The following is a 26,189-nucleotide window of genomic DNA, read 5'->3' as shown; positions in this document are numbered from 1 at the left end:
CAGTTCTCAAACAAGGCAGAATTCAAATTTCATCAATTGGATGTACACAGACAATTACGTTTTTATCTGCACAGAACGAAAGACCTCAGAAAATCTGATCAGTTGTTTGTTTCCTTTTTGGAAAACAGAATTGGGTCTCCTGTCTCCAAAGTCACGCTGTCCAGATGGATCTCCAGTTGTATTTCCTTCATTTATTCCTCAGGGGGTAAAGATTTACTGTTCTGGGTGAAGGCTCACTCTACTCAGTCTGTATCTACATCTACAGCTTATCAGGCCAGATTGTCTATGGATGATATTTGTGCTGCGGCTACTTGGGCATCTCCTCACACCTTTGTTACTCATTACAAGTTGGATATGGTATCTAGGGGCAGGTGTTACTTTGGTTCCACAGTGCTCAGGAGTATTTTCCACTGAGCATCCCAGGATTTAGGTGCTAGGGACGCTGTCCCACGGGTAAGAATGTAGGCGAGATCAGACTACATAACATCAAGAAGTTATGTACTCACCATAACGTTCGATGTATGTAGTCCATCTCGCCTCACATTCTTGCTTACCCCCCCCCCCACCTTCCCCCGTCCTGGAGGATCTGGAGGTTAGGTCTGGTTTCAGAGCTTCCTTCATTGTTGGTTTGTTATTCCTTTCCTTAGGAGGTGTTATGCATGGAGAGTGAGTGCTGGGTCTCGCAGCAAACTAGATCTGGGGATAGAGAGCAGTGCAGCATGGGATACCATCTTAGCCCGGCCAATAGAAAGACTTCAAGCTAGAAAAGTTGGCTGAGTCGGAGCCGACATTCGGCTCCGAACCCACGGATAAGAATGTGAGGTGAGATGGACTACATACATCGAACGTTATGGTGAGTACATAACCTCTTGATCTGATAATGTCATTTTCATTTTTTCGTCAATGAATGGGTTTTGATCTGATCATCTGATCTGACTCTGCCATGTTTTGTGCAGTATAGGATCTGACTTTCAAGCTTCTCCCTTTATCCATAATGCCCCTGATCACTTCAGATCTCGTTTGCCACTCTCTTGATTGGTCACGATTTTCTCGCGCCCGAGCTGTAGGCAATTTAGTGGTTTTGTGAGTGATATATGAATTTTTTCTTCAATACTAAATCTTTTTCTTAAATACCGTCCTCTCTTTACCTTTTTAGACCTTTTCTTCTACTCCCTGTAGGCTCTACTCCTACCATCGTTGGTAGTCTGTTCTTGCCTCTCTTGATGTAATCATTTTTACCATTGTTGGTATATTCTTCCTTCTTTTTCTCTATATTAAATGCCTACAGGGAGTGTGTGTATTGTTTAGGCCTTGCACACCTTCAGATTTCATGAGAAATCTGTGCATGTTTTAACACCAGGATTGTCATTGATGGGCGTAACAAACTAATTTTCAAAGGTCTGTTGCCTTCCTCTTCTTCTGCAGTTCCTTCTACATCAGAGGCTCAAACCCCTTCAAGAAGTCATAAGGCTTTGGAGACCAGGGAGTATAGAAAGCGCTCCCCTGTCCGATCTCATCCTTCAGCTCTGAGTTCAGAGCTGCCTTCAAAAATAAAAAAGGCCTCAGATCTGACCTCGTCGGATCCTACTGGCCATAAGGTCAAAAAGGTTTCAGTGATCACACTCCCTGTCAGATCTCCTTAGATCTGGTCTCTGTGCTACTCTGTAGAACCAGTATCTCTGAGATTAAGATCTCCTTTTGTATTGGAGACTCAAAAAACACTTCTTGTCGTTGCTCAGCATCCTTCTGTCATGTCTTCCCAGAGTCCTTGTAAGCAAGATGTGGATAGGATGATGAGAAAGGTACATGGGGTCCTTCAGGCTCTGTCCTCCAGATCCATGGATTTGCAACCTTTGACATACCCTATAGTGACTCCTGCTCTGATCCGACCTCTGGTTTCGGAGCTTTCTGATCCGAAGATCCTGAGAGTGGAAATGTCTGATCAAAGAATGTTACCTTTCTCAACTCAGACTCTTTTCCTGATCTGTTCAGCTCCAAACATTTTAGAGCAGTATGAGTCTCTGAGCTGAAGCACCAGCATCTGGTCCTGGGAGATTATTTTGATTCAGAGGTTTTCGGAGCCGTTGCTTCCCCTTGGTGCCTTTGTGTTGGACAGCTTGGATTGGGTTCGGTTCCCTCCTCATGGAGTGGAACCCAGAGGGAGTGGAAAATCAGCTGAGTCTAGCGATTTGGCCCTGGGGAGGCTGATTTTTACTTCTCCTGGACCTTCTGCCTTTGAGTTAGTGGAAGGGTTATCTCCTGTCCAGGGGATTCTTCAGTATGACTTATTCAGATCCTGTTCCCATTCTTCCTCCAGATTTGAATGCTGAGTCTCATCTTATTCCACAGGGAAAGCCAGCCCATAAGAGCTTAAAAGTCAGTCCTTGCACAAGTCTTTCCCCTTTCTTCTGACACTTCTCCAGAGTTATCCCACTGAAGAGGTTCCTCAGAATAAACCGTGTAAAAGGAGTCACTTGGATTCCCCTCAGGAATCATTGACAGAGGATACTGATTTTGTGGAAGGAGAAGGGTTCCCCAGATCTCCACCAGAAGACTTCTGATTTGGAGATATTTTGGAAATCCTGCGCCAAAAGGTGGATGGTCTTCTCAGAACCTTTCTCAGGAGGAATCTGTGTTCCTGGAAGTTTTCGGGTTTGTCCCATTTACATCTTCGGTTAACACTCTGGTGGATGAGATTATCGATTGTGTCTCCCGCTGAGCATGGAAGAAACCAGACTCCATAGAGCTCATCCCCAAACACGATCCTTAGTGCACCTTCAGACAGGCAACATTGGTCCAAGGGGATTCCTGTAGATGCCATGATTGTTGTGGCAACCACAAAAAAGGAGCTAGCTGAACAAAGCTTCTCTGTCCATCCCTCTAACAGAGAGTCTAAGGCTTTGGACAGATATGTTAAGCGAGTATATGCATCAAGCGACCTTTGCTATATGATCACTGAATTACCTGGTGCATTCTACTAGGTTACAGAGGGACTTAATAAATGAACTCTCTAACTCTACCCCTGAGTCCATGACAGTGGAGGAAGTAAAAACATGTTCTTCGCAACTGGCCATCCTACAATATTCTTCATGTTTCACTGTTGCAGTCATTACATTTGGGTTATCTGCTTGCAGGTAGCCTTCAGTCGGCCTGATTAACAATGTCTTGGTTCCTGCGTCGGATGCTGTCCCTTCTTCCATGACATCAGGTCATCAGGGGTATAAAACATGCAGCCGATGTCATTACATCAGTCTTTCTTGCAGTGCAGTGCCCGAAGCAGAAGCAGTTCCCAAGTGCCAGTCGGCCGACTCCTGAAGTTTTTCGTTTTCGAGTTTTAGAACCGAAGTCTTAAACTAAAGCTAAGTACCCCAGTAGGGAAATAGCAAATACCTCATAAAGATTTTCATTCGTACTGTATTCCTTGCCTAGGCCCTGAACACTACATACCTTGCTATCGGTTTTGTGCTTTAGTCAGCACACTATCCGGCGTTGGTATATTTTTGCCTCTAAATATTTCAGTTCTCAGTTTAATTATCCAGAAATGTCATCGGTTAGCCATCCAACTACCGGGATTCTGAAAAAATGCAAAGATAAAGACAGAGACAGGCCGCCAGGGTCCAAAACTGCTGATGACGCTTCCCCTAAGCCAGTCGCCAGTTCGCCGGTACTCAGTGAAGCGCTTTCACAGCCCCTGATACCCGCTACTTCAGATTCGCAGGCCTCTGCTGAGACCCATTTGGAGTCCGGTATGCCGCGAGAATGTTTCAACTATGGAACCCACAGATGTCAATACCTTGGATGGGTCTGGAGCCGCTGTGCAGGCACCGGCTTCTGAGGGTGTATTCAGGCCTACGGACTTGCATATTAAACGGATGCCTCCTTCTTCTCTTAGGCCTAAATCTTGAACCATGCCTAAAAATCCAACACCCAGGTCACATGCTCAGGCCTCTATGCCTAAAAAACAAATAAGAATGACTGAAGATTTAATAACTCTAATCAGGGGTAGCCACCCCCCCCCCTTTCTAAGAGGCCTAGGACCGAAGTGGTTTATGAGTCTTCTGACCAGGATTCTGTTTTTTCTGATTCTTCTGATTATCTGGATTTGCCCTTATCTACTTATGAGAATTCTGATGCAGAGGAGTCCGTTCCCTCCGCTTCCCCCTCCAGAGGATTTTTCTTTTGGGGAAACCTTACATACTCTAAGGGAGCTTTTCCACTGGGAGAGCCAGGATTTTTCTGATTCAAAAAAGAGGCTTGGGGATTTCTTACTCTTACCTCAGCATAGGCCTTTAGCTATTTCTCCTGTACTAGACATTGTTGATGCTTTTTTGGAATCTAGTTTGGCCCCTGATTCCTTGCCTCCTGCTCCCAGAAAATCAGACAGATACTACAGGGTCCCCGAGTCACTCAAGTTCCTTTTTAAAAAATCCTATTGCGGATCCAGAGACCATTTCACAGGGACCCAAGGGCATTAAGGCTTCTACTGCTAAAAATCCTACCCCTTCTGATAGAGACTCCAGGGTGCTGGATAGATGGGGTAAGAAGGTTTACACTTCTGCAACCTTGGCCATTAGGGCTTTAAACTGCCAGTTTCATATGTTAAAGTATCAGCAACATGTTATTGGATTGCTTAAACAGAAAATTATGTTGATTCCTGACTGTGTGGAAAATAAAGAATTACAGGATTTAATGCACTCTGCTGAACAAGTTGGAAAACATACTTTGCAATGTGGTTTTGATTCATTAGAGGCCTCTTGCAGTGCCACTGTTACTGGGTCTTTGCTCAGAAGGCATGCTTGGCTTAAGGAGCAATCTTTGCCTGATCATGTTAAAGCTAAATTGTTGGATGCTCCCTAAGTCAGGACCACCTGTTTGGCAACCAGGCTGAGGAAGTTCTTAAAAAGATGGAAGATAAAGCTAAATCTATGCAAACTGTTAAAGATAAGTTCAGCCTCCTAAATTTAGTAGGCACTGTTCCTCTAAGAATTGGTCCTTTCCAGCCCCTTTCAGGTTTTCTCAAGCCAAACCCAGACACAGCAAAAACCCCAGGTTTCAGTCCCAGGGGACACACAGGACTAAGCAGTGGGGGGCCTCCACTTCCAAATCTGTGAGTAATATGACTCCCCCTATGTCTCAATGATTTCCTTTTAAAATTTCCAAGCACTTATCAACTGACTGCCCCTTTGGGGGAAAAGATTGCTCTTCATGCAAAGAACTGGGAACTCATTACCCAGGACAAATAGGTTTTAAATATTATGTCCCAGGGATACAGATTTCACTTCAACATGTTGCCAACACCAAGCGGGTGGCCAGACCTACCCCCAAATCAGTGAGCAGAGGCCCAAAAACAAGTACTTTCTCTCTTAAGCATAGAGGCTATTCATTTGGTACCAGAAGAGGAAAAGGGACAAGGTTTCTACTCAAGACATTTCCTGGTACCCAGAAACGACAATTCATGGCGTCCTATCCTGGACCTGTCTACTCTAAACACCTTTTTGGAGATTCCAAAATTCAAGATGCTGACTCTTCAATTATTTCCTGTGCTAGCAAAGATGCCTGGTTGGCAACACTAGATTTAAACGAAGCATACCTGCACATCCCAATCAGGGAATCTTGCAGAAGATACCTACGCTTCAAAGCAGGCTACACGCACTGTCAGTTCTCTGCACTGCTCTTTGGCTTATCTACTGTGCCCAGGGTATTCACAAAGTGCCTAGCTCCAGTTATTGCATTTTGCAGGCAAAGAAATATTTAAATATACCCATACCTGGACGATTGTCTAATTCAGGCAGAAGGGCAGGACATAATTCTGAATCATCTGGCTTTTGTACAAAGGGTTCTAACTTGCCTGGGGAACACCATAAACTAAATGAAATCACACCTGGTACCCTGTCAACAAATTATATTCCTGGGACCAAGCTTGAATACAACTTCCCAGATGGTCTACCTCACGCCAGAGAAAAAAATTCATTTGACAACCTACTTCAAACAAGTGGCCACAAAAAACCCTGCTATCTGCAAGACAAATACTGCAAGCCTTGTGGTTCATGGCCTCCTGCATCATATGCAAGACTGCATATGAGGAAATTACAGTGGTATCTAAAAAGCCTATAGTGTCAACATTCTCAGGATCTAGAAGCAATGATTCCTATCATACCTTGCCTACGCCTAGAGATGTTCTTCGTGTTTCACAGTTGCAGTCATTACAGTTGGGTAATCCTGCTGGCAGGTTACCCTCAGCCGGCCTGAATTCCAAAGTCTTGGGTCCTGCCATCAAAACAAGGGACTACCTTTCACACCACCCCCCTGCCGCCCAAACCCTAACAACAGACGCATCAGACTATGCATGGGGGGCACACCTGGCAGGGAAGTGCATTCAGGGCAAATGGAACCCAAGTCAAATGCACCTGCATGTCAATCAAAAAGAAATGTTAGCTGTACAGAATGCTCTGACAGCCTTCAAGGACCACATTCTTCCAGGACAACTAATGGTAAAGATGGGACAACACCACTGTTATGTGGTATATAAACAAGCAGGGGGGGTACACATTCTTACCCCCTCAGCAGACTAGCCATGGCATTGTGGAACACCGCCTTGAGCTACCAAGTGCACCTACAAGCTCAGTTCCTGCCAGGAAAGTTAAATACACTGGCAGACGGACTAAGCAGAAACCTCATGGACCCACACGAATGGAAACTGGAACCAAGGATTTTCAACATGTTGACAAGCAAATGGGGGCGCCCAGATATAGACCAGTTTGCCTCTCCCCAGAACTACCAATTGGACAATTTTTGCACAAGGACTCCCACAAAGAAGCCTGGAAAGTGGATGCTCTGTCCTTCAGCTGAAAATCCTATCAGTCTATGCCTTCCCCCCTCTGCCTCTGCTCTCCAAAGTACTACTAAAAATCAAACAAGACAAGCCAAGGATAATTTTGATTGCTCCAGACTGGTCATGCCAACACTGGTACCCCCTCCTGCGCAGTGTGTCACAGTTATCCCCATGGCACCTGCCTCGGACTCATTCCCTATTGTCTTAGCAAGAGAACCAGATTCTGGACCCTCAGCTTCTAACACTGAACCTTGCAGCCTGGCTAATTACATAATCGCTCCTTTACCATCCCTCAGTAAACCTGTGATGGATATCATTTTAGAGGCAAGGAGGCCTAGTACTAGAAAATCCTATGCAGAAAAATGGAAAAGATTCTGTGCCTGGAACCATTCTCAAGGGATGAACACAGCAGCGTCCAATTTACCTCAGATTTTACAATACTTAACTGAGATGCTTCACAAGGGCCTGTCTTTTTCCTCCATTAAAATCCACGCCTCAGCCATTTCAGCTTGTTATACACAGAACCCCCCCCCCTCCCGTCTTCTCTCATCCACTGCTCAAGCAGTTCCTCAGAGGGGCCAAAAATTTGAGACCAACCAGGAGAGCTCAGCCTGAGACCTTAACTTTGTTTTGGAGAAACTCACTCTATCTCCTTTCGAGCCAGCTGCTACTGCAGACTTAAAATTTCTTTCTTGGAAAACAGCTTTCCTTTTAGCAATCACTTCAGCTAGAAGGGTATTTGAATTACAGGCCCTTATGGCAGTGAAGCCTTTCATCATCTTTCATGCATACAGGGTGTCCCTCAGAACCAATCCATCCTTCATGCCCAAGGTGGTATCCAGTGTGGCTCTTAATCAGTCCATTCATTTGCCAACTTTCTTTCCCAATCCACAGAACAAAGGGGAAATGGATACTGCATTCTTTAGATGTGCACAGACAACTCGGATTCTACTTGGACAGGACTAAATCTTAAAGGAAATCTGAACAACTGCTGGTAGCATTTGCTGCAGGTGCAGAGGGGAAGACTATTTCAAAGCAAACCATTTCTAAATGGATAGGCCATTGCATTCATTTCTGCTATAAGCACCATGGAAAACCTATCCCCCAGGAGATCAGACCTCACTCCACCAGGACTGCATCTGCCTCTACAGCCTTTCTCAGAGGCGTCCCTACCAGGGGCATCCTAGAAGATGCTACCTGGAGTTCTGTACATACTTTCACCAAGCATTACCATTTTTCTCTAAATCCAGAGCTGGCAGTCTTGCAGGGCCTTTTAGCTGGTCCTAATTCTATCTAAATTCCTCCTCCCAACCACAGCTTTGGGAATCTACCCTTATGTAATGACTGCAACAGTGAAACACGAAGAACATAGCACAGTTGTGTACACTTACCATAAATGTAGATGTTCGAGTGTATTCACTGTTGCAGTCCTGTTTACCCTCCCTCCAGCCCCCTAACTTCTTTTGGCTATACTTCTACTTTCCTTTATTATGCTTAAAAGCCTTTTTGGTGTATTTGCTTTTTGGTTGGAGGTATATCATTGTACTTTTATATTTAATTGCTCCCCATTAGTGGGGCACCTGACATCTGGGGCAAGAAAAACTGATGTAATGGCGTCGGCTGCATGTTTTATACCCCTGACGACCTGATGTCATGGAAGAAGGGACAGCAACCGACGCAGGACCCAAGACTTTGTTAATCAGGCCGTCTGAGGGCTACCTGCAGGCAGATAACCCAAATGTAATGACTGCAACAGTGAATACACTCGAACATCTACATTTATGGTAAGTGTACACAACTTTACTATCTATATCAAATGCATCTATGGAGTTTAATCTCTCACAAAGCTGAAGGTTCCTCACAGGCCGCAGGTACAGGCATATCCATTTGCAGGCATGGTTTGGTGCACTTGTGTGACTTTGAGGAGCCCTTTAAAGCATCATTCATCAGTGCTTCTTTTGATGGAGCCTCCTTTTTTGGGCCCACTATTAGAGACACTTTCCCGCAATAAACAAGTTGGAAAGACAATGTCTTCCATAGAAATCCATTTTTCTACCCCACAGAGATCTTAAGAAATCAGAGCAGTGTTAGTTTGGTTTTGGGAATCTCAAGGGCCTTTTCAAGTTTCATGAGGAGATTTTCCCCCCAGAGGCAGAAGGAGAAATAATTATAATAATGGAAGACGCTGCCCACGCAGCAGAGGGGGTCTGCAAAAATCAAGGGTCTCGAAATTCTTTCTTGAGTAGACTCTTCCAGCATTCCTGAAAGGTTGCTTGATTATTCTTCTCTGGAGATTATCTGGGGACATTTGACTTTGCACCCGGAAACCTGGGCAGCCATCACAAAAGACAAATGAGTACAAAGAATCATGTCCAGAGGATACAAAATCTACCAAGGATAAGAAAAAAGTCTTCCCAGTGATCCACCCAGTCAGTAGAAGCAAGAAACTCTGGAAATTCAAATCTACTAGATGAGGGTCATCCAAGACGGTCCCATCAGACTAAAGCAGATGCAGATTTTACTCGAGGTTCTTTTTAGAGCCAAGAAAACAGGAGACCTGAGGACCCATCCTTTATCTCCGTTATCTAAACAAATTCATAAAGAACTCCAAATTCTGGATGGTCATAGTTCAGTCCATTCTGCCTTTGCTCCTGAAAGGCAACTGGATGTGCTCTAAAGATCTGAAGGATGCATGCTATCAAATAAAAATGAACAGACAATCCAGAAGATTCCTTCACTTCCAGCTAGGAGCCAGTCACCAGTTCAGAACCCTGACCTTTGGTCTCACCACAGCCCCCAGGGTGTTCATCAAATGTATGGCAGTGGTTGCAGCTCATCTAAGACTGCACAGATTCAGGATGTTTCCTTATTTATGTGACTGCCTTCTCACCACATCACTGAGGCTGTGATGTCCCGATAATGCCCCTCCGAATTGTCAACAATTATGTCACATCCCTTACTATCCTGGGTCATTAACTAAGGAGCTTCAATCCTCACTACTAACTCCAATGTGAGACTGTCACTTAAACAGGATTAATATTTCACAGTTTTCCCCTAAGAGCACAAGAACATGCTCTATAGCCTGTGACTGGACTGTTTACTTCTGTCCACCCCTAATGTAACTCCTTATTACACACTTCAGTTTAAGACCTCTGATACACTTGCACTTAGCTGGAAATCTGTGTTAGGCTTTCCCAGAAATGTCTGGATGTGTGAGATGTGTCCCTTCCCCAAAATAATATGGTAATGCTGCCACCAATCAATGTGTCTTCATGCCCTTCTAAAGGGGTGTCCAATAATGAAAATTAAATATTAAAACAAATAGCAAATGATCTAAGCAGCCAGGCTTTGAGTGGCCCTGGGATTTATCAAAACAAGTATAAGCACTTTCAAATCACTGAAGAAAAACACTGATTGACCAGCCACCATGTAAGTTAATAAAAATGTTTAATATTGAGCAAAATTATTAAAAATATAAAACAGTAATTTCCCATAAACAGAGCCCAATCATAAGGAAAATAAAATCAGTACTGTAGGATAGAAATTCAACATTCCAAAAAACTCTGATTAGTTATAATTTTCCTTATCTGACTAAAGAACATTGTCCCTGATCAAAACTAAATTACTACAACAGAGCAAAGGGAGGATTACAGTTCTTGGTGAGTCTTTTAGGTATCTACTACACAGTGCATCTGTCAACAACTCACAACTGACTACTAACCGTCTTCAGCAGGCTCTTTTATAGATTAAATGTACAACCACAATCCAATGAAGAAAAGCCAGTGATTACCTTTAGTTGTTGTTTGTCTTTCGGCTTTTCCCGGTTAGGGTTCGCCACAGAGGAAATCCGGTCTGCTAATGATTGGCAGTAGATTTTTACGGTGCCGAGTTGCCAGCTCGATGCCCAACCATCAACGAAGGCACGCCCATTCACGCATGTCTTTTGGAATGCCACTCCTTTAGTATTTTTATTAAAAAATACATCCAGCAAGACACGATAGAAAGTCCAATACATAAAAATTCACCAAATTTCTCTGTCTTGATGTAAAATTGTACTCCAAATGAAGCAAACACCTTATCGCAGCACACAAACAATAATCCTCTTTTATAGACTAGCCTGTCAACTGTTCCAGCTCTAATTTTCATTTCATATTTTGAAAATAAACCAACAGCTGTTTTTGTAAAAGTTCCTTCCTGTCTTTCAGCTTCTGACAGTAACATGTAGCAACTGTCAACATTCTGATGACATCATCTGCTGATCAGCTGAATCTTAGTTTGGCTTTAGAATCTCTCTACACAAACATACACAGAAGTGCAAAAGGGCACTGATCAAGTCTTTAAAACATTCTGTACAAACAGGTGCTTACATGTTGATTTATGATCTATTTACAATATCATAGCTAGTCATGCTGGCATATAGTACACAGGATAGTCTGAAATTTTGTACAAAAACTCAACCAGACATGCTAGTACAAATAAGTGTGTAATTTCTTCACAGAGGTATATGTTGATAACAGCCAGAGTTTATCTTCTTCAGGTAACTCACTTTCTAGGTATCACCATAAATCTTGGAAAATCCAAACTTCAGTCAGTTTAGAGGGAGTTTATAGGGGTTCGTCTAGACACAATGAATCTTCAAGTGTTCTTACCACAGAGCAGAATTCTTACTCTAAGGTTACATATCAGTCAGGTTCTATGTCATCATTTTCCTCCAGCCAAACTTGATTTTAAGAGCTCTGGGATCGATGGCTACTGAAATCATATTGATACCAACAGCTCGTTTTTCACATGAGAATCCTTCAGTGGACTTTTTACAGGTGCAATGGTCCATTTTGCAGCAACCCTTACAGTTTCCAATAAAACTGTCCAGGGTATGTAAGGACTCATTGGTATGGTGGATCCAATCCGAGGTTTGCCAAAGTCACCCCTCTATCCTTCCCCCACTCATCGTCACTTTGATCATGGGCTTATCCTCAAAGAAACCTTTCGCTTGGTCACAGTGCATTCAGTCCTTCCTTGCTCATCAGAAGGAGACTAGATGTGTTATTGACCTCAAAGATACCTACTTCCACATCAAGAGTACAGAGGTGTCCAGGAGATGCACACATTGATGGGTAGGTTTAGTCATTACCAGTTCAGAACCTTCCATTTGGACTTTGCAAAGCCTTCAGGGTTTTTCCCAAGTGATGTAGGTTGCTGTAACTCATCATAGATGTAGGCAGCCAAGGTATTCACATGTAGAGGACTGTGTTGAAGCTGAACATATGGTTCAGACTCTGATTGCAGCAAGAGAGGCTCTGATCTCACTATTCCACTTTCTTGACATCACATTGAAGATTGCAAAGTCATAGCTGATCCTCCAGCTAGTTGCTCATGTTCATTGGCTGCAGCTGGGACACACTTGGTGTATAGCGCATATCTGACATTGAACTGTAGGGGGCAGTCTCTTCAAGTTCTTCCTGGTCTTGGAGTGCCAGAGCATGTTAGCTTTGTATCTTAGCACATTAAGCCTGTTGTCACCCCTTCTAATGGTAACTTATGCTGGGATCTATGGGAGATTGCTGGAGGGGGCATAACAGGTACATTAGTCTCAATTTTTTAGTTAAACGTCTCATAAACTTTGTATTTCTGAGGAAGTCAAGAGTCCCTTGCAGTGGTGGTTGCATCTTCCAAACTTGAGCAAAGTTAACACTTTTTACTACCCGCTGTCATGGCAGTACTGACCATAGATTTTTTGGTTATAGGGTTGGGAGGACATTACAATGGACAGATGATTTATGTTGTCTGGATGCCTTCTAATGCCATGCTGCATATCATTGTTATAGTGATGTAGACTGTATTCTCAAATTTCAAGCCTTTCATCCTGATGGTGCAGCTGCAATTTATTTAAATGATACGGCTATGGTTTGTGGTTTGGTACATCTACAGACCTGGAGAAACTCGTGTCTTTTGTGTCAAGAGGTTAAAAGATGTGGGAATGGTCTTTTCTGTTAGTCTTCTTTCTGATTGTCAGCCATGTTGTAGGGAAGGCCAGTTGTGTCGTGGACACATTCAATTGTTGTCTACTGATGCACAACTTGTGTTCTTTGAGCCCTTCAATATCTGAGAAATTGTTCTGAGAGTGGGGCAAGCCTTACTTATTTGTTCTGACCAAAACCAAATGCAGCTTCTACTACTACCTCATCATTCTGTGAGGGTGAGATGCTGTACAGGCATTCTGGTCCAGAAATGGCCCTCTGGACTCCCTGGTGCTGTTCCCCCTCATTTCCTCAAAGTTCATCCAGAAAGCCAATGTAAAGCCAACATCATTCTTGTAACTCCTCATTGACATCAGTCAGTGTGGCTTCCACTTCTTCTGCCTCAACAGAAACCCTTTATTGGCTCAACTACTTGGCAGTTCTCACCAAATGTATTCATTTCCTCAAGTTAATCTGCTGGCTTCATCATTTTCCATAGTAGCTAGAAACCCCACTTTCTCTGCCTGAATATTTTTTGCCCTAAAAGCCATCTGTTCCAATAGGTTTAAAAAGTATTGTTTATCCATTTTGGCTACAGCCAAAGGATTAACACCCCAATCTCAAATTCTACCCCATATGTACTCTTGTCTTGCTCAGATTGTTGACTCAAGACTGAGTTCTTCCTTTATCAAAGTTCACCTTGCAGCTACATCCAGTTTCCTTGAAAATGCCTCATCTCACTACCTCTGGCTTTGCAAATACTTTCTAAAGTTGTGTTTGTGACAGGGTCTTTTTTGTGGTATTTTTTGCTACTTTGGGAGTTCTACTTTGTGTTGGAAAAGTTGAGATTGCCTTCCTTCGAACCTGCTGTTTCTCTGGACTTGTATTACCCTTCTTGGATGACTTTTTCCTAATGACTTTTATTTCTTTGATATGAATCTCTGAAATGTATGCTATGTGTAACAAGTTTCCAAATGTGATATTTTACAGAGACAGTCTCTGTCTACACAAACCTTTCTTTCATGTACTCCACTGGGAATCTGCCTGTTTTGCAGTACTGTAATCATAGGTTATCATTTCAGTTGCTTTTGGTTGCGCTCCATCAGTTGACATCCTACATTGAGAGGACAAAATTTATCCACAAGGCTAGTTAGCCGATTTCTGATCAGTCTTTCTTTTAGAAAAAAAATACAGTTTCCAAGATTACCTTGGCCAGATGGCTGCCATGACATCTTCCAAAACTAACTAGTACAATATCTGTACTTTAGGCTCATTCTACTACATTAATTGATATGCCTCAAGCATTTTTAGAAATGTAGTCTGACTACTTGGTCTACTCCTAACAACTTAGCAAGATGTAATGTAAGCTGAATATGATGCCCAGGGTTTAGGTCTGTCTTTGTGACTGTTGTACTAAGGGTATTTTCACATATGGTGGTTGCATAGGAGAATTGGCTTGGGACTCTTGTCTTTTTGTTAACTGAAAGTTGAATACTTGGCATAATTGTAGGTGTAGATGAACAGGTCCATCCTCTGTAACATACCAATTTTTACTTGTTTTAAAAGTATTGAATGTCCATTTTTCCAAATTCTAAAGTATTCATGGTTTGTAGCAGTGCTAGGTATTGTGATGCATTATGAGATAGGGAGGGTGCTGTCACAGCCTGGAAATATTTAATTTGGCAAGCAATTCTAATGCCTGACTGCCTTAGTCTTGCTGTTACAGATAACAGACACACTTTCTTGCTGTCTGTCATTATTTTCTTGTATTGGTAGCCATGCACAGGAGAAGAATAATGGAGGGGAGTGTCAGAGTGAGCATTTTAGCATAGGTTCCAGCAGATTATAGATATATAGACTCACACATAGTTGCTGATTTGTAATCACACATCTGTCCTTTGCAGCACAAGTCTTTTTTTGAGTTCAGAAAACCACCATGCTCCTCCCTTCTAGCATTGAAGTATTTCACACAGATCTGAATCCCACTGCCATCTGTTTTATTATTTTCAGTAGTATTTTAACATAAGTCCAGGAATAGACATTTACATTATTTGTCACAATACCCATCACACCCATATGCACTGTGGTTTTATACTTAGATGGAGTAAACAGCACCAGTCACAATAAAAATGTAAAGTAGGTATGTACCACTGTTCCACTCACTGTCACTGAATGTGATCTGTTTATGTGCTTTTGGATTACTGGCTTAATTGTAATTTATATAACATTTATATGGAAAATTAAAACGTATATATTACTTGTCACTTGTATGTATAACTTAGATCTGACTGTTCTGATGAGTGAAAGTGCTCATCATTTCTTTTTACTTAATAAACCATTGGTTAAACAAGCAGTACCAGCTTGAATTCTGTTATCTTGCTTTTAATTAGAATGCAAGGTGATTTTTAACACATATCTTACATTATATTTAAGGCAACAGTCTATTTTAGCATGTCATATGTTGATATCATTCCTGTGCAACTAGTTTTCACTTTTTCTTAGTTTATAGATGTTGGCATAAATTGCCAGATATGTAACCGCAGAAGAATTTTAAGTTAATTACTGTTATTTTGAAATAAATGTGCTTTTAAAATTTAATCACTGAGTTTGTTTCCATGAAAAGTGTTAAATATTTTTTAAGAATGGCATTTAGTTTGATACTTTTAACTTTCTTTTTTTTCCAGCTCCTGTCATCAACAGATTCAGCAGAAGGGTATCAGGTATGCCTTTTGCTTCTTGTGAGTTAATTTTGCGTGTCATTTACTGGAATCGCTTTAATTGTGTCTTCTAGAGATGTACATCATTTGATCACTGCTGCAGTAGCCACAGATTGAGATCTCTTCAGGGGAAAAATCCACTTTTTACTTTGTCATAAAATTAAACCTTTTCTGTGAGATTATTTTAAGTTGGGGAAAAAGTATCATGTAACTTAATAATTATTGACTATTAAAGGGGAGTAATTTTTCCTTGGTAAAAGTTATATTTTACTTTTGGGCACTGGGGTAAGTGATTAAAGTGCTTTTCACTTTTTTTTTTGGAAAAAATAAACTTGCCTTCTTTGACTACTGCTGCTAGGCTTTCCCAGGTATCTGACACTTTTTTTCAGCCTTACCATGGAACAACCCAATTGATGTTCTTCGTGTTTCACTGTTGCAGTCATCACATTTGGGTTATCTGCTTGCAGTAGCCCTCACTCAGCCTCATTATCAAAGTCTTGTGTCCTGCATCAGTTGCTGTCTCATCTTCCATGACGTCAGGTAGTCGGGTATAAAGCATGCAGCTGACGCCATTACATCACTCTTTTTTGCCGTGCGGTGCCCGAAGCAGAAGCAGTTCGCAAGTGCCGGTCGGCCGACTCCTGAAATTTTCATTTCAGATCTGAAGTCTTCAACTAAGCTAAGTATCCTCGTTGGGCATCCTTTTTCTTGCTCTAAACCGATGTCAGTAAAAGTTAACAACTGTATTTCTTGTGGAAAGCAAATACCTCATAAAGATTTTCATTCGTACTGCATTCCTTGCTTAGGCCCAGACCACGACGTACCTTGCTGTCAGTTTTGTGCCTTATACCTTGTACTGTTCGTCGTCGGTTCATTTACGCTTCTAAATATTTTGATACTCTGTTCAATTATCCAGAAATGGCTTCGGTAAGCCACCAGACTAGTGACATTCTGAAAAAACGCAAAGATAAAGACAGAGACAGACCACATTCCAGTTCACTGGTATTCAGTGAGGCGCTTTCGCAGCCCCTGATACCCGCTACTTCATATTCGCAGGCCTCTACTGACTCCCATTCGGAGTCCAGTATGCCGCGAGATACTTCTTTGACTGCGGAGACTGTGGAACCTGCGGATGTCTCTACCTTGGATGGGTCCGGAGCCGCTGTGCAGGCACCGGCTTCTGAGGGTGTATTCAGGCCTACTGACTTGCATATTAAACAGACACCATTTTCTTCTTCAAGGCCAAAAACTCGATCCATGCCTAGAAAACCGCATGGTCAGTCCCCTATGCCTAAAAAACAAATAAGAATGGCTGAAGACCTTATTACTCTAATCAGGGGAAGCCACCCTTCCCCCTCTAACAGACCTAGGACTGATTTTCCTTCTGATTCTTCTGATCAGGATTCTGAAATTTCTGTTTTCTCTGATGACCAGGATTTGCCCTCATCTACCTGTGAGGACTCTGATGCAGAGGACTTCATTCTCTCTGCTTCCCCTCCAAAGGATTTCTCTTTTGGTGAAACCTTGCATACTGTTAGGGAGCATTTTCGCTGGGAAAGCCAGGATTACTCTGACTCCAAAATGAGGCTTAGGGAATTCTTACTCCTACATCAACACAGGCCTTTAGCTATCCCTCTTGTACTGGACATTGTAGATGATGCCTTCTCGGAATCTAGCCTGGCCCCCTGACTCTTTACCTCCTGCCCCCAGAAAACCTGATGGGTATTACAGGGTACCTGACTCTCAAGTTCTTCTTTAAAATCCTACTGCGGATCCTGAGACAATTTCACAGGGACCCAAGGGCATTAAGGCTACTACTGCCAAAAATCCTACCCCCTCTGATAGAGATTCCAGGGCGCTGGATAGATGGGGTAAGAAGGTATACACTTCTACAACCTTGGCCATTAGAGCCTTAAACTGCCAGTTTCATATGTTAAAGTATCAGCAGCATATTATTGGATTGCTTAAACAGAAAATGATGTTGATTCCTGACTGTGCTGAAAATAAAGATTTACAGGATTTAGTCCATTCTGCTGAACAAGTTGGAAAACATACTTGGTTTTGATTCATTAGAGGCATCTTGCAGATCTGCTTTCACTGGGTCTGTGCTTATAAGGCATGCTTGGCTTAAGGAGCAATCTTTGCCAGATCATGTTAAAGCTAAATTACTGGATGCTTCCATAAACCAAGACCGCCTGTTTGGCAGCAAAGCAGAAGTACTTAAAAAGATGGAGGAAAAAGCTAAATCTATGCAAACTGTTAAAGATTTCCTGCAATTGTAGGCATTGGCCCTCTAAGAATTGGTCCTTTCCTGCCTCTTCCAGGCTTTCTCAGTCCAAACCCAGAACCAGCAGAACACCCAGGCTTCAGTTTCAAGGTACTCACAAGCCTAAGCAGTGGGAGGCTTCCACTTCCACAGCAGGGAGTAGTAAGACCCCCCCCACCCCTATGGTAAACTGTCTCAATGACTTAACTTTAAATCTTTCAAGCCCTGCTCAACTGACTGTTCCTTTAGGGGGGAAAGATTGCCCCACATGCAAAAAATTGGGAACTCATTACCCAGGACAAATTAGTTTTAAATATAGTTTCTCAAGGATACAGATTTCACTTCCACTCCTTACCAACCCCAGACAGTTGGCCAGACCTACCCCCAAATCAGTGGGCAGAGACTCAAAAGCAAATTCTCTCTCTCTCTTAAGCGTCAGGGCTATTCAGCGCGTCCCAGAAGAAGAATGGGGGCAAGGTTTCTACTCAAGACTTTTCCTGGTACCCAGAAAAGACAATTTGTGGCATCCTATCCTGGACCTGTCTATCCTAAACACATTTTTGGTAATCCCAAAATTCAAGATGCTAACTCTTCATCAGTTGCTTCCCATGCTAGGCAAAGATGCCTGGTTGGCAGCACTGGATTTAAAGGAAGCATACCCGAACATACCAATAAGGGAATCTTGCAGAAGATACCTATGCTTCAGGGCAGGCTATATGCACTGTCAGTTCTCTGCACTGCCCCTTGGCTTATCTACTGCGTCCAGGGTATTCACAAAGTGCCTAGCTCCAGTCATTGCATTTTGCAGGCAAAGAAATATTCAGATATACCCATACCTGCAAGATTGCCTAATTCAGGCAGAAAGCCAGGACATACTATTAAATCATCTGGCATTTGTAAAGAAATTGCTAACGTTTCTGGGGTACACCATAAACTAAAAGAAATCCCATCTTGCACCCTGCCAACAAATTGTATTCCTGGGAGCAAGCTTGAATACAGCTTCCCAGATGGCCTACCTCACACCAGAGAAACAGGTTCATTTGACAGTCTACGTCAAACTACTGGCCACAAAGACCCCGCTATCTTTAAGGAAAATACTGCAAGCCCTAGGGTTCATGGCCGCTTGCATTCTACTAATTCCATACGCAAGACTGCATATGAAGAAACTACAATGATATCTAAAAAGCCTATGGTGTTAACATTCTCAGGATCTAGAATCCTTGATTACTATCATACCTTGTCTACAGATGGGGTTCTTTTGGTGGGCAGAGGCCTGCCACCAAAACAAGGGACTGCCATTAACTTTACCCCCTGCCGCCCAAACCCTAACAACAGATGCTTCAGATTATGCATGGGGTGCTCACTTGGCAGGGCAGTGCATTCAGGGCAACTGGAACCCAAATCAAATGCACCTGCATATCAATCAAAAAGAAGTGTTAGCTGTACAGAATGCTCTGACAGCCTTCAAGGACCACATTCTTCCAGGACAATTATTGGTAAAGATGGACATCACCACTATTTGGTACATAAACAAGCAGGGGGGAACCCACTCCTACCCTCTCTGCAGACTAGCCATGGCTCTGTGGAACATTGAGCTACCAAGTGCACCTACAGGCTCAGTTCCTGCCAGGAAAGCTAAATACACTGGCAGACGACCTAAGCAGAAATCTCATGGACCCACACAAATGGAAACTGGAACCGAAGATATTCAACATGTTGAAAAACAAATGGGGGAGCCCAGAGATAGACCCATTTGGCTCCCCCCAGAACTACTAGTTGGACAAGTTCTGCACAAGGACTCCCCACAAACAAGCTTGGAAAGTGGATGCTCTGTCCTTCACCTGGAAAAAATGCCTTTCCCCTTCTGCCTCTCCTCTCCAAGGTACTACTAAAGATCAAACAGGACAAACCAAGGACAATACTGCACCAGACTGGCCACGCCATCACTGGTATCACCTCTTGCTGCCACCATGGCACCTGCCTCAGACCCCCCTGCCTGCTGTCCCAGCAGGAGGTCCAGATTCTGCACCCACAGCTTCAAACCCTGAACTTGGCAGCCTGGCTAACTACCTGATCTCTCCATTATCATCCCTCAGTAAGCAAGTGATGTATGTCATTCTGGAGGCAAGGAGGCCTAGTACTAGAAAATCCTATGCTGAAAAATGGAAAAGATTCTATTCCTGGAGCCAAAGTCAGGGTATGGGCACAGCAGCACCCATTTTACCCCATATTATTCAATACTTAACTGAGATGCTTCACAAGGGCCTTTCCTTTTCCTCCAGTCAAAATTCATGCTTCAGCCATTTCAGCTCATTACAATGCAGAACCACTCTTCTCTCATCCACTGCTGAAGCAATTCCTCAGAGGGGCCAAAAACTTAAAACCACCCAGGAGAGCCCCTACTCCAGCCTTGAGACCTCAACTTTGTATTGGAAAAGCTCATTCTACCTCCCTTTGAACCAGTTGCAGATGCAGAATTGAAATTCCTTTCTTGGAAAACAACCTTCCTTCTAGCCATCACTTCAGCAAGAAGGGTGTCTGAATTACAGGCCGTCATGGCAGTGGAGCCTTTCATCTTTCATGCTGACAGGGTGTCACTCAGGACCAATCCTTCCTTCATGCCTAAGGTGGTATCCATTGTGGCCCTTAATGAGTCCATTCATTTGCCAACCTTCTTTTGTAATCCACAGAACAAAGGAGAATGAATACTGCACTCCTTGGACGTGCACAGACAACTTAGGTTCTACTTGGACGGGACTAAGCCTCTCAGGAAATCTGAACAGCTGCTGGGTTGCATTTGCTGCAGGGGCAGAGGGGAAGGCCATTTCAAAGCAAACCATTTCTAAGTGGATAGGCCATTGCATTCATTTCTGTTATAAGCACCATGGAAAACCTACCCCACAGGGGATAAGACCACATTCAACTAGGGATACATCTACCTGTACAGCCTTCCTCAGAGGTGTCCCTACCAGGGACATAAGCTGCTACCTGGAGTTCTGTACATACCTTCACCAAGCATTACCACTTGCCAGTTTTTTCTAAATCCAGAGCTGGCTTTGCCACTGCAGTCTTGCAGGACCTTATAGCTGGTCCTAATGCTATGTATTACCTTCTATTATTACCGCCTCCCATCCTTAGCTTTGGGAATCTACCCAAATGTGATGACTGCAGCAGTAAAACATGAAGAACATAGTACAGTTGTGTACACTTAGCATAAATGTAGATGTTTGAGTGTATTCGTTGTTGCAGTCCTGGGTACCCCCCCTCCAAACCCCTGATTTCTATTGACTGTACCTCTATTCTTGTTTACTGTGCTTAAAGCTTTTTGGTGTATTTGCTTTTTTGTTGGGGGTGTAACCTTGTATATAATTGCTTCCCATTATGGGGGCACGTCACATCTGGGGCAAGAAAAACTGATGTAATGGTGTCGGCTGCATGCTTTATACCCCTGACTATCTGACGTCATGGAAGATGAGACAGCAACCGACGCAGGACCGAAGACTTTGATAATCAGGCCGACTGAGGGCTACTACAAGCAGATAACCCAAATGTGATGACTGCAACAGTGAATACACTCGAGCATCTACATTTATGGTAAGTGTACACAACTGTACTTTCTTCCTTATTCCAGCCACAAAAGAAGAAATAAAAAAGCAGCCTTTGCCAACATACCAGGCTACTAAAGTGACTCAGTCGTAGATACTTGACTTTCCTCTGGCCTTTTCTGGATCCTAAGACTATTCATCTTTCCCCTGTCTCTTTCTGGTGCACTCCTTGCAGCCTGTATGGACTGGGGTTTAAATATGTTCTTTATGGCTGTTGGAGTGTCCTTGGCAGGCAAGGGAGAACCATTGTTGTCCATCTTAGAAGAAACAGGGAGTACTTCTTTGTCTGTTTCGTCAGTATTTCCTATCAAAAAGAAGCAAAAAGTTAGCTTTCTCCTGTCTCATTACCTTTGGGTAAGAGTGATTTATTGGGCTTAGCTCAGGTTTTTTACCCTTACAGTTTTGGTGCTTTTGGTAAAAGAATGGATTCTTGATTTTCTGAGGAGGTTCAAGATTTTGAACCACAAAACGACATGAAGAAGACTTGATATTTTTTTCTGCTCAAGTTTCTGATTCTGACTTTGAGAAAAGTATGGCTTCTATCAGTCCCTTTGAAGGCTTCTTTTTTTCTGAATCTATTTCCGGTATGAATCAGTTGATGTTCTTCATATTTCACTGGTGCAGTCATCACTTGTGGGTTATCCCTGCTATGGTAGCCCTTGGCCGGCCTGAATACCAGAGTCAATGTTTTTCTGCGTCAGCTGCTGTTGCTTGCTGTCTGACATCAAGTCATCAGTGCTATAAAGGAAGGCAGCCGACACCATTACATCAGTCTTTCTTGCCGTGGAGCCCATAGCAGAAGCAGTTCACAAGTGTGCCAGTCAGTCGCTACCAGAGTTTGAATTACAGCTGAAAACATCTAAAGCTAAGTACCCCATTGGGGATCCTTTTTTCTTGCACTAACCGATGTCTGAAAAAGTCTCGCCTGTGGAAGGCAAATATCACACTGAGACTTCCATTCATACTGCGTCACTTGTTTAGGCCCAGACCACGACATACCCCGTTGCCGGATGTTCATAGTGTTTCACTGTTGCAGTCGTTGCACTTGGGTTATCCTGCTGGCAGGCAACCCGCAGTCAGCCTGAATTCCAAAGTCCTGGTCCGGCGTCGGTTGCTGTCGCCTCTTCCCTGACGTCAGTGCACCAGGGATATAAAAGATGCAGCCGATGCCATTTTCTTCAGTCTTTCTTGCCGCGCGGTGCCCGAAGCAAAAGCAGTTCGCAAGTGCCGGTCGGCCGACTCCTGAGATTTTCGAAATCGAATTTCAGATCCGGAGTCTTCAATAAAGCTAAGTACCCCGTTGGGGAGACTTTTTTCTTGCTCCAGACCGATGTCAGAAAAAGTTAACAATTGTATTTCTTGTGGGAAGCAAATACCTCACAAGGATTTCCGCTCTTACTGTATTCCTTGCCTAGGCCCTGACCACAACGTTGCTAGTTGTCGGTTTTGTGCTAGATTTAACCAACGCACTATTAAGCATCGGTATGATTTTGCTTTTCATTATTTTGGCAGAAGGTTTAACTAGATAATGCCGTCGGGACAACTGACGACCGGAAATCATAAAAAACGCAAGGATAAAGACGAGGACAAGCATCGAGGTCCAAAACCGACGACTAAGCCTCTTGTAGGCCAGTCGCTGGTGCTCAGTGAGGCGCTTTCGCAGCCCCTGACTCCCACTACCTCAGAACCACAGGCCGCCTCCGACTCCCACGTGGAGTCAGCTAGGCCTCTGGATAGTCTAGATATTGGTCCTTCAGAAATTAATCCCTCAGATGGGTCCGGAGCCGCTGAGCAGGCATCTGCTTCTGAGGGTGTCTTCAGACCTACACAACTTTATATAAAGCCTACTTCAGCATCCAAAACAAAGTCTAAAACAGTTTTAAAGAGAAGGAAACCAGTACAGCATTCTCCAGGGCAGGTTTCTATGCCTAAGAAACAGATGCTCAAAATGGCCGAAGACCTAATTACTTTGATCAGGGGTTCCTATCCCCCTCCTGATAAGAGGCCTAGGCAAGACACTGAATATGATTCCTCTGATCAGATTTCCATTTCCTCTGACTCCTCTTCTGATCAGGGATATTCTGTTCCTCCCTATGAGGATTCTGATGCTGAAGATTCTATTCCTTCAGCTTCTCCTCCGGAGGACTATTCTTTTGGGGAAACCCTGCATACCATGAGGGAGCATTTCCATTGGGAGAGCCAGGATTATTCCGATTCTAAGAAAAGACTTAAGAGACTTTCTTTTACTTCCTCAGCACAGACCTCTTGCAATTCCCCCTATTCTAGACATAGTAGATGATGTTTTCTCAGAGTCCGGCCTGTCTCCAGACTCTTCACCTCCTGCCCCTGTCAAGCCAGACAGATACTACAGGGTCCCAGGCACCCATAAATTTATTTACAAAATCCCTGCTGCTGCTGACCCAGAAACTATCTCACAGGGTCCCAAAGGGGTCAAGGCTGCTTCTGCCAAAAACCCTGTCCCCTCAGACAGAGATTCTAGGGCTTTGAACAGATGGAGGAAAAAAGTTTACACTTCTACTACCTTGGCTGTAAGGGATTTAAATTGCCAGTTTCATATGCTCAAATATCAGCAATATTTAATGTCTTTGTTAAAACAAAAAATGTTGACAAATTCTGAATGTACTGAGAACAAAGATTTGCAGGATTTATTGCATGCAGCTGAACAAGTGGGAAAACATACTTTGCAATGTGGCTATGATTCACTGGAGGCCTCGTGCAGGGCCGCTGTTACAGGTTCTGTTATTAGAAGGCATGCTTGGTTAAAGGAACAGAATCTGCCTGGTCATGTTAAAGCAAAATTATTGGATGCTCCATTACAGCATGATACTTTGGTGTTAAGGCAGAGGAGGTGTTAAAGAAAATGGAGGATAAGGCAAAATCTATGCAGACAGTAACGGATTTCTTACAGGTACAGCCACCCAGGTTTAACAGGAACTGGCCCTTTCCAGTGTCAGACAGACCACAAAGAGGCAGATTCAGACGCCCTAGAGGCAGGCAACAGCCCCAGGGCTCATACAGGCCCAAACAATGGGGTGCTTCTACCTCAAAAAGCAGAGAAGACAAATCACAGCCTTATAGAAAACAGTCCCAATGACTTCCCTCTGCCAATGCCAAGCACTTATGTTTTGGCAGCACTCTTAAGGGGAAAGCTATCACTTTTTTCACAAAACTAGCACAAGATCACCCAGGACAAATGGGTCTTAAATATAGTCTCTCAGGGCTACAGGTTCCACTTTCACACCCTTCCAAAGGCAAAAAGTATGCCAGACCTGCCATGCAATCAATGGCAAGAGGTACAAAAACAAGTTTCATCTCTCATGGACATGGGAGCTATTCAGCCAGTGCCACAACAAGAGCAGGGACAAGGATTTCACTCAAGACTTTTCTTAGTACCAAGAAAGGACAAAGCCTGGAGACCAATTCTGGACCTGTCTATACTAAATACTTTTCTGGACGTCCCAAAATTCAAAATGTTAACTCTACAGCAGATGTTCATCGTGTTACACTGCTGCAGTCATTACACTTGAGTTATCCTGCCGTCAGACAGTCCCGCTGTCAGCCAGAGTTCCAAAGTCTTGGTCCGGCGTCGGTTGCTGTCGCTTCTTCCCTGACATCAGTGCGCCAGGGGTATATAAGATGCATCCGATGCCATTTTCTTCAGTCTTTCTTGCCGCACGTTGCCCGAAGCAGAAGCAGTTTGCAAGTGCTGGTCGGCCGACTCCTGAGATTTTCAAAGTCGAATTTCAGATCCGAAGTCTTCAATAAAGCTAAGTACCCCGTTGGGGAAACTTTTTTCTTGCCTCAGACTGATGTCAGAAAAAGTTAATTGTATTTCTTGTGGGAAGCAAATACCTCATAAGGATTTCAACTCTTACTGTATTCCATGCCTAGGCCCTGATCACGACGTCACTAGTTGTCGGTTTTGTGCTAGATTTAATAAATGCACTATAAAAGGACATTTTGCTTTGCACTACTTTGGCCGAAGGTTCAATTATACTATGCCGTCAGATCAACCAACGACCTCAGTACTGAAAAAACGCAAAGACAAGGATAAAGACAGGCATCCGAGGTCCAAAACCGATGACGAAACCTCTTCTAGGCCAGTCGCCGGTTCTCAGTGAGGCTCTTTCGCAGCCCCTGACCACCCACTACCTCAGAGCCACAGGCCGCTACAGACTCCCACGTGGAGATAACTAGGCCTCTGGAAACTCAAGGTATTGGGCCTACGGAAACTAATCCCTCAGATGGGTCCTGAGCCGCTGAGCAGGCATCGGCTTCTGAGGGTGTTTTCAGACCTTCACAACTTACCATTAAAACAACAGCCAAGACAAAAGTACCATTAAAGACAAAGAAACAAGTACAGCATTCTCCTGGACAGTCCTCCATGCCTAAGACACAGATGCTTAAAATGGCCGAAGACCTCATTACTCTAATCAGGGGTTCCCATCCCCCTCCTGAGAAAAGGCCTAGGCAGGGTACAGACTATGATTCCTCTGATCAGGTTTCCATTTCCTCTGATTCCTCTTCAGACCAGGGATACTGTCTACCCCCCTATGAGGACTCTGATGCTGAAGAATCTATCACTTCAGCCTCTCTTCCTGAGGATTATTCTTTTGTGGAAACTTTACATACCATGAGGGAGCATTTCCTTTGGGAAAATCAGGATTACGCAGAATCCAAGAAAAGGCTCAGGGATTTCCTTTTATTGCCTCAACACAGGCCCCTGGCTATTCCGCCTGTGCTAGATATTGTGGATGATGTCTTCTTTGAATCCAGCTTATCTCCTGATTC

General features: G+C 43.5%; 1 protein-coding gene across 1 annotated transcript in view; it reads left to right on the top strand.

Moving 5' to 3' along the window:
- Positions 1-26,189, top strand: part of PRKAR2A (protein kinase cAMP-dependent type II regulatory subunit alpha) — a 1,557,926-nt gene that overhangs the window by 306,408 nt on the left and 1,225,329 nt on the right. Inside the window, exon 2 of the mRNA XM_044078589.1 lies at positions 15,474-15,509. Coding sequence (XP_043934524.1) covers positions 15,474-15,509 — 36 coding nt within the window. The remainder of the gene's footprint in view (positions 1-15,473; positions 15,510-26,189) is intronic.

Source organism: Protopterus annectens, chromosome 7.part1 (genome assembly GCF_019279795.1).
Source record: "Protopterus annectens isolate FY-2018-M chromosome 7.part1, PAN1.0, whole genome shotgun sequence".
In the NCBI taxonomy this organism is placed as follows: domain Eukaryota; kingdom Metazoa; phylum Chordata; order Ceratodontiformes; family Protopteridae; genus Protopterus; species Protopterus annectens.
Note: the sequence above shows the minus strand (reverse complement) of the source record. Positions and strands in the feature narration are given on the sequence as shown.